Source organism: Syngnathus leptorhynchus, chromosome 4 (genome assembly GCF_054491065.1).
Source record: "Syngnathus leptorhynchus isolate UIUO chromosome 4, UIUO_Slep, whole genome shotgun sequence".
Taxonomy (NCBI): Eukaryota; Metazoa; Chordata; class Actinopteri; order Syngnathiformes; family Syngnathidae; genus Syngnathus; species Syngnathus leptorhynchus.
The window spans coordinates 14,521,217-14,530,089 of record NC_141198.1 but is presented as its reverse complement, the minus strand read 5'-3'; the positions used below and the strand labels follow the sequence as shown (position 1 = coordinate 14,530,089).

The following is an 8,873-nucleotide window of genomic DNA, read 5'->3' as shown; positions in this document are numbered from 1 at the left end:
CCCAAACAGTCGAGTACAGAGAAATGTGAACAAAGAAACTCAAGAGACAATCATTGTTTCTTATGGATATTTTGCTTATGAACGCACGTGACAATCCGGCTCACCGTGTGGGCGCGCGCATCCCACTGGCACTCACTGAGCATGCGCGAGCAGATGTAGAAGAAGCGCAGAGAAGAGGGGACCAGACGTGCGGCAGCGGATGGAGCGCGCCGTCTCGTCGCGGGCGCGGGATTCTGACTCGAATCTCGTCATTCGGCAGGTAAGACGCGGCTTCGGGTTGCCTGCGTGCACACCCCGCGCAAGCACGCCCTTGGTGCTGCCGCCGCCGCTGCTGTTGATTCCCACCCAAATGTGTGCTCGTGTCGTGACGTAGTTTTGTTGACGTTGGTGTCAATTTGAAGTCATCAGAAAGTTGTGGCACAAATGCATTTTTGAGCGCGAGGGGGGATAACTAAGGAGGAACAATTACACTCTTATTGTCACTCACTGTGGAATTTGCGTGCGCGTGTGTCTGCCTTTGTGTATATGCGCTTGTGTGTGGTTGACTTCTTATGTGGGTTTTGTCCGAGGGTAAATGTGAACGTGTGCATGAACTTGTGTTTGTGCAGGGGTTAGGGTTAGTCACTTTGCAGCTTTGCCCCTGTTTGAGTAGAGAAAGAGAGGGAGGGAGGGAGAGAGAGAGAGAGATTTGTTTCTGCCATGTATGTATATGTTTGTCAGTGTCGTCCTCTGTGATTGTTTGTTTGTCAGTAAGTGTGTGTGTGTGTGTGTGTGTGTGTGTGTGTGTGTGGGTGTGTGTGTGGGTGAGTCTCAATTGATTGTGCAACCTGACACTTGCTGCCTTCTGAATTATGGATGACAGCTGCACCGCGCTCTTCTTCTTGGGCTCCCTACAATCTCGACGCTCCTCCTCGCGCTCTCCAAGGATGGGAAACGACTCAGCTAAGGCCAAGCGCTCCAAGAGGCCCTCGCCGGACCTTCTGACGACGCGCGTCGACCAGCTGGAGCGGGAGCTGCGAGGGAAAGACCAGGAATTGGCCGCCAAAGAGCAGGTGGTCCGAAGTCTCCTAGAGAAAATCGCCGCGCAGGAACAGGCCCTAATGCACCTCAGCCAGGAGCTGCGGAAAAAGCAGCAGAATGAGGTCCAAAACCAGAACGGAGACCGAATGGCCGCCGGGGTCCCAGGGGTCGGTATCAAGGAGACCCTCAATAAGAGGAAGGGCGCTAAATCGGGAGTGTCTGCAGAACCGACATCCCGAACTTATGACTGTAACCACCTGCCAAAGTTCTCCTTTGACAAAGCCCGAGTACCCAAAGAGTCCAGGTAAGACACCTCGGATGCAATCATGAACAGAACCACAACACTTTGCATTAGTCTTTTTCCAGCCAGGAGATTTTAGCAGCATTCTTGCTCCAGACAGTAAACTTGAGTAAAGCTCTTGTTCCCAACAGGTGACCTGACATGTAGTTCTTGTTCTCGACAGGTCTGTCTCCAGGCCAGAGACTTTAGCAGTCTTTGTTCCTAACAAAAGATTGTCCAACAGTCTTGTTCACGACAGTAGACATTAGTATGGTCCTTGTTCCAGACAGGATGCATTATTGTATCTTTTGCTCCTGACATGAGACTCTAGTGAAGTCCTTATTCCTGACGGTGGTTTTAAGAATGTTGTTCCTGACAAGTGCTTTCTCCAAATCCTGGTTCCAGACGGGCTGTCCCAGATGGTGGACCACCTCCGGGTTAACACAAGTGGCGTTAGCACACAGGAAGCGACACCTTCCTCCCGCCAAAGCTGTGATGATTGTTTTTTTTTTTTTTTCATTTATTTTTGCTGTCCTCATCTTGTTTTGCAGACGCCAAAGAAATGTTGAGTCGCGCCGACGTGGGCGAATTATCGCTTGCCAACGTCGCCATCTAACTCCTCCGTATTTGTGGCATTTTTTTTTTATAAACACAAAATGTGTGTGTTTGTGTTCCCGCACGTGTTTTGCGATAGTGTGAAGAAGCAGTTGGTGGAGGCCCTGAACAGGAACCAGTATCTGAAGCGTCTGGAGCCGCAGCAGCTCAGAGACATAGTGGAGTGCATGTTCCTGCGCAAGTACCAGCAGGGAGATTTTGTGGTCCGGCAGGGAGAAGTTGGCAACCACCTCTTTGTCCTGGCAGGTACCACTTTATTCCTGACGCACCATTTTGAGCAAAGTTAAGGTGAAGAAAAGTTCTTCTTTTTCCCAATGTCTTTGTTCCCGAGGAACAACGACACCTAACATGCTTATTTCTGACAGGCAATTGTCCGTGTCCCTGTCCCCTGACAAGAGACGTTGACACAGACGTTACATAAAAGCGCACACAGGAACCAATTCTATCAAAGCATGGTTGTGATGCGTGATAGTGTAATATAATGTGTGTGTGTAATCCAATAATCTATGTTCTCTCTCTTTGGCTCGCTGTCTCCCACTTGCACACGCAGATGGAAAGTTGGACGTGTTTCAAGAGGACGCGCTGGTGTCGTCAATGATGGCGTGGACGGCGTTCGGCGAGCTGGCCATCCTCTACAACTGCATGCGCACCGCCTCCGTGCGAGGTAAACCTCATCTCCGCTTTCAGGCTAACGCTAGCTTGCTGCCCCAAACTGGCTGAGTGTCTTATGTCAAAGGCGGAAAGACAAAGGCATTCAATTCTTTCATTCAAAATTGGATTGGATACACCACCTGCTTCAAAACAGGAGTGAAAAGGGGTGAAAGGTTCGGAATCAAAGACATTTGCTCACAAATAGGACAAGGAAAATTCAAACCTATGTCGTCCCTTTATTCCCAAAACGCCTTTGTTTCCCCCCCCCCCCCCCCGGCGGAAGCTGTGAACAGGGTGTGCACGTGGGCTCTGGAGCGCGAGGCCTTCCAGAACATCATGCGGAGAACGGCCGAGACGCGCCACCACCAGTACGGACACTTTCTGCGCAGGTTGGTTCAAAGGGCACCTCACGGTGGACAATCACCTGATCTGAACAGGTTTCATGACACAGGACATATGTTACGTTGGCAAAGATGTGGTTTGATAGTTTGGGTTTGATTTGTGCCAGGCTTAGCTGGCTAGGCTTCGGGTTGTAACCAAGTTGGCTTTTTCCCGCTACCTTTACACTGCGGGCAAAGCTGCAACCAATCTGGATTCAATTTGGTTGCAGTGGGCCTCGATGATTTAAATTTTGGGTTTCGAGACAGATTTTCTAGCTAGGTTTATGGTTGTAACCAGGTGTTGAATGGAATTTGAAATGCTGTGTTCACACTACAGCCAAATCTGGATTCGATCGAGACTAAACTTAATTTAATTTAAATTTAAAATTTCCATCAGTCCAACACTTCTGCCAGAGTTTAGGTTTTCAATTCGGGTTTGACAACGGTAGTGCCGTTTGAAGTTTCAAGACAATGTACTGGTTTTAGAGTTTCAGGACTGGGTCCTCGTTTTAAGTGATGTGTTCAAAACTACTTTAGGGTACAAAATTCGAGTTTAAAGTCTGGACTAGAGTTTCAAACACATTTTGTAATTCAAATGAAGGTTTTAAACCAAGTTTATGTTTTTTTTTAATGAGGGTATCAAGATAGGTTAGTTAGGGTTTGCAGCTAGTGTTAGCGTTTCAACTGGGTGTTATTGGATATTAGATATTACAAATTATGTTTACATTGAAGCCAGATCTGGAGCAGATGTGGCTTGAACTTGGTTTGACGTTTTTTTTTTCCCCCCCCCCATCAGTGTGTCACTTTTGGCTGATTTGCCCGACGACAAGATCAGCAAGATTGTGGACTGTCTGGAGGTGGTAAGGTTCTCACACAGCATCAACAAGTGCCTCCTGTTTGACTAATGAAGGAATCTAACCTGTTATCTGGACATAGAGCCGAGGGTTAGGGTTTCAAACGAGGGTTTCAAAACAGATCAAAAGAAGGGGTTTATTAGAAGAATCAGATTGGGTTCCAAATGAGCCTTTCATATTGGGGTTTAGGTCAGTGTTGAGGTTTTAAATTGTTTCAAGCGTGGGGTAGGGTTTCAAGTCAGGGTTTTAAGATAAGGTTTAGGTTTCAAAATAGACAGGAAATACGATTTTCAACAATGGTTACATTTTCAAATTAGCAAGTGTTTCAAGTAAGGGCTCAACATTTTGGGTAAAGAGTGACCTTAGCTTCAAAACAAGGGTAAGGCTTGATTAGGTTTTGAAATTTAGGTTTAAGGCTGCAAAATAGGGTTTTAGGCATGGGTTGAAGTTTGAGACTAAGGTTGTTTTAACCTTGTTGCCTTACCTTTGCCTTCCTTGCAGGAATACTACAACAGGGGCGACTATGTGATCCGAGAGGGCGAAGAGGGCAGCACCTTCTACATCATCGCTCAAGGAAAAGTAATACTTCTACTGCTACTACTGCCTGCTTCTTGTAAACAGGATTAAATGGCTGCTTTTCATCTCACAGGTGAAGGTGACCCAGACCACAGAAGACCACAAGAGTCCTCAAGTCATAAATACGCTGCAAAAGGGCGACTACTTTGGAGAGAAGGCACTCATCAGGTAGCCGCTAGCTTCCACATAAGCTAATCACCACCGCAAAGTGAACTATTGATAATGCTAACGCCTGCTTTAGCGATGACGTCAGGTCCGCTAACATCGTTGCCGATGACGACCAATTGGAGTGCCTCCTCATGGACAGACAGTGAGTCAATTGCACCATGCCACACAACAAGTTCCGAGTTTAGGGTTTCAAATTGGGGTTCAGACATAAAGTCAGGATTTGAATTTAGGTGTCAGGACAAGATTTTGATTTTCAAATCAAGATCAAAGTTTAAAATGAAGGTTTGGAGCTCGAGTTAGGTTTCAAAAGGGGATTTTGATGTTACAGGACCTTTAACCAGACGGTAGGAACCTTCGACGAGCTCCAGAAATATCTCCAGGGCTACGTGGCTACGCTAGACCGGGACGACATGAAGCGCCACGCCAGGTACGACACTCTCTGGCTTGTTTGCCGCTGTAACCTCAGCAGGGTTGGCGTCCCCAGCAGGAAGTCGTTCTCAGTGCACCCCAGTCAGACGCTGCCACCCGACGTGCTCCGCCTGAAGCAAATGGCCGCTACCTTCCCGCCGTCCAGACCGCTCGACCACATGGACGTTGTCGCCACACTCGGCGTCGGCGGATTTGGCCGAGTAGAACTGGTACGCCCGGACGCAGCAAGCTCTTTCATTCGCCAAAAAAGTCATCCCTATATTTGTCCTGTCATGTACCAGCCAAACTACCGTAATATTCCGATATTTGCTTTTTATGGGAGGGTGGGGGTGGGTTGAAAAGACCTGTTGGGAAAAACCTTTTGTTTTCCAAACTGTGTTTCTTTCCATCAGGTGAAGGTGAAAGGCGAGGATGTGACGTTCGCGCTGAAGGTGATCAAGAAGAAGCATGTGGTGGACAACCGGCAGGAGGAGCACATCCACTCGGAGCGCCGCATCCTCGCCGAGGCCAGCTCGCCCTTCGTCGTCCGGTCAGGACCTTGTCTCATATTTGCTCGTTCAAATATTTCCTGTTTATCCATTTATATACACAACAACAGAAGACAAAGACGATGATTACACTCCAAAACGGGGCCAGAGTTTCTCTGTTAAATAAATACGAAAGGACAAAATCTTGTAAAAGGCTCAAATGTTCCGGTGTTCTTTGACGTTCACTCTGCGACTCCTCCGCTCCAGACTGTTCCGAACATTCCGAGATGACAAATACGTCTACATGCTGCTGGAGGCGTGTCTCGGAGGAGAAGTCTGGAGTCTTCTGAGAGACAGGTAGGTCCAGACATGGTCTTTGTTTGCGCTTTGACCGAGTCAGTGCTCTCTGCCATCTTGCTCAGGGGGAGCTTCGACGAGCCCACCGCCAAGTTCTGCGTGGGCTGCGTGACCGAGGCCTTTGAGTACTTGCACCGCAAGGCGATCCTCTACCGAGACCTCAAGCCGGAGAACCTCATGCTGGACTCCGATGGTTACGTCAAACTGGTGAGTGGACAACTTTAGCGCGTGTTGCAATGATTACAAATCTGCTTGACCAATGAGTGACTAAACGTCACTGGTTAAGGAGGCAAATTCGATCCAAGAGGAGACTGAGGGCAAAGCGCACCCAAGTGTGGATCATGTAGTACATTCCAAGGATCATTCAAGCAATGAGTGATCAAATATGATTAAGGGAGGTGGGGACTGAAACTGAAGTTTGAACCCCTACTTTTAAACCCAAAACTAGGTTTAAACCCTAACCCTAGTTTTAAACCCTACTTTGAAACACTAACCCTAGCTTTAAACCCTTCTTTGAAACCCTAACCCTAGTTGTTTTATTGAAATATCTTCCTAATAAAGAGATGATATCTTTTCAATTCCAGGTATTCCTCAAAAAACATGTTTTTCCACACACGCACACAACGGATGTTCACAATGTTCACATTTTTCTATGACTGTACTAGGTAATTGTCTTTTTCAAAGAAATTTAAAAGTTCAAAACAAAGATACTTCAAACATTAAATCACTGTTGTGTGGTCCTAGATATAATACCTAATATGATAGAAGTGAATTACTCCCTATCAAAATGACAAAAACGGCAATAAAAACACATTGATTCGTATATGGGTCATTTTTGACCCACTTAGTGTGTAGGCTACAGTCACTTATTTGACTCAAATGAACATTTATGGATCGATTCAGACTCGTTCACGTTTGAATCATGATGCATCTAATAATCAGAGTTTTTTTTGGGAGGGGGTTTGTAACAACAATTTGGCGTCCTCTCCAGCAGGTGGCGCCCCAGGCCTGGTTCGCCTTAGATGTTGAGAGCCGGCCCAAAGTGGCATTTAGCACTAAAGCACACAAGCTCACATTTGGTTAATGAGTGACCGGTAACGGTTAAGGTTGACGAGGCCTGACTGAAGGCAAAATAAAGCGAAGGGGAAACTCTGCGAAGCACATCGCCAAATGATCTCCTCTCATCTCCGTAGGTGGACTTTGGCTTCGCCAAGAAGATGCGCGGGGGTCAGAAGACGTGGACCTTCTGCGGGACCCCTGAGTACGTGGCCCCGGAGATCATCCTCAACAAGGGCCACAATCTCAGCGTGGATTTTTGGTCCTTGGGCATCCTGGTGTTTGAGCTCCTGACTGGCAGGTGCCCCTTTCAAAACGTCCTGCTCAACAAACCAACAAGTCCAACAAACATGACTTCCTGCTCGGGGCAACCAGCCCCCCATTCACAGGAAGCGACCAGATGGCCACCTACACCAACATCTTGAAGGGCGTCGACAAGATGGACTTCCCCAAGAAGATTGCTAAGAGGCCCGAGGACCTCATACGCAAGCTCTGCAGGTTCCTCAAGCATCAACACGCACGGCGCGCGCATACACACACACACACACCCCCCTGTAAGCCGCTTGTCCTTCTGGTTGATCTTCCTCAGGGGGAACCCTGCTGAGCGGCTTGGAAACATGAAAGGCGGCATCGGCGACATTAACAAGCACAGGTCACGTGCATTGTTTGGTTTTATCACATTTTCATCCATCCATCCATTTCCTGAACCGCTTAGTCCCCACGGGGTTCGCGGGCGTGCTGGAGCCTATCCCAGCCGTCATCGGGCAGTAGGCGGGAGACACCCTGAACCGGTTGCCAGCCAATCGCAGGGCACACAGAGACGAACAACCATTCGCACTCGCACTCACACCTAGGGACAATTTGGAGTGCTCAATCGGCCTACCAAGCATGTTTTTGAGATGTGGGAGGAAACCGGAGTGCCCGGAGAAAACCCACGCGGACACGGGGAGAACATGCAAACTCCACACAGGGAGGGCCGGAGGTGGAATTGAACCCGCACCCTCCTAACTGTGAGGCAGACGTGCTACCCAGTGCACCACCGAGCCGCTCTTATCACATTTTGTTTGAGAAAAAAAAAAAATCATTATCTTGGCACAGTTTTTTTTTCCTTCTAGAAAAAAGTATCACATGTATTTTTAGGAAATTGTGTAATTAAAAAGATTGTGGAAATTTTGCCAAGTAAAAGGTAAACTAGCATATATTTTGACGTGATGAAAAAACAGGCCGCAGTATATTAGGAGATGACTTTTTATTTTATTAGATCTTCGTATCGCAAACTGAAAGTAAGATTGTGTGCAGGTGGTTTAACGGGTTCGACTGGGCGGGACTAAAGGCTCAGACCCTGCCGTCGCCCCTCAAGAGACAAGTAAGTCCGCCTTCAGAAGTCATCAACACTTTGCAAAGTACTCAAGACAAAGAACTGGACTGGCTGCTTTTGGCACAAGTTCCAATTCACAAGGGGAGAGACTTGCCAACAGCGCCGAATAGCGGTCGGTGCGAGCGAGCATAAAGGTTCCAGAACATCTGAACTTGATTTGAGACTAGCTAAAGATAAGCAAGCCCGTCAATGGACAATAGCTGAACTTGTTTTGTTTGTTTTGACCTTGCTTGTTTTTGTCATCTTTCAGGTGTCAGGTCCTCTGGACCACAGCCACTTTGACGTTTATCCCCCCGATGAGAAAATTCCTCCTGACGAGCTCTCGGGATGGGACGCCGATTTCTGAGCTCCGACCATCGTCGTCCTGACCGTTCCAAAAGTTCCACCTGGCCAAAAGAAAAACAAGAACATCATCATTTGAGATGTGCTGACTTTGTGGAAGTACAGCGTGTGCCTCACGTCACTTAGCCTCTTTAGGTTCCCCGACCGTCAAAATGGATTGTTTTGTAAATAAAGACTGCTGGACACTTGAATAAAAGTTTTCATGGGATTGCATCAGGCAAATGGAACGGGGAAAAAGTCATAAAATACAATGTGTGCTCTTGAGAAATTCTTGAACAAAGAAAATGGGTCTTCATGAAA

The 8,873-nt window shown here is 47.5% G+C and overlaps 1 protein-coding gene across 3 annotated transcripts; it reads left to right on the top strand.

The window, feature by feature from the left end:
• The first annotated feature begins 140 nt into the window (after window positions 1–140).
• prkg2 (protein kinase cGMP-dependent 2) lies at window positions 141–8,769 on the top strand. 3 transcript variants are annotated; one of them, XM_085910504.1, is made up of 19 exons: window positions 141–259; window positions 863–1,324; window positions 1,995–2,161; window positions 2,466–2,579; window positions 2,850–2,955; window positions 3,743–3,806; window positions 4,302–4,379; window positions 4,450–4,544; window positions 4,618–4,686; window positions 4,873–4,971; window positions 5,032–5,182; window positions 5,366–5,502; window positions 5,708–5,797; window positions 5,863–6,004; window positions 6,991–7,154; window positions 7,229–7,351; window positions 7,443–7,505; window positions 8,153–8,219; window positions 8,482–8,769. In XM_085910504.1, exons 2-19 carry the CDS (start codon window positions 927–929, stop codon window positions 8,575–8,577), a joined length of 2,223 nt encoding a protein of 740 aa, XP_085766630.1. In that variant the 5' UTR covers window positions 141–259; window positions 863–926; the 3' UTR covers window positions 8,578–8,769. The 3 variants fall into 3 exon arrangements, with proteins under 3 accessions (XP_085766630.1, XP_085766629.1, XP_085766628.1); XM_085910503.1 differs by having other exon boundaries at window positions 5,029–5,182; XM_085910502.1 differs by having other exon boundaries at window positions 5,014–5,182.
• The last annotated feature ends 104 nt before the right edge of the window (window positions 8,770–8,873 follow it).

Bases quoted from the DNA above. Each gene is read 5' to 3' on its own strand.
- prkg2 (XM_085910502.1), top strand. From the start codon at position 927: ATGGGAAACGACTCAGCTAAGGCCAAGCGCTCCAAGAGGCCCTCGCCG. The intron at 4,687-4,872 runs GTGAGTCAATTG...TTGATGTTACAG, and splicing joins TGCCTCCTCATGGACAGACA to GACCTTTAACCAGACGGTAG. The intron at 8,220-8,481 runs GTAAGTCCGCCT...GTCATCTTTCAG, and splicing joins CGTCGCCCCTCAAGAGACAA to GTGTCAGGTCCTCTGGACCA.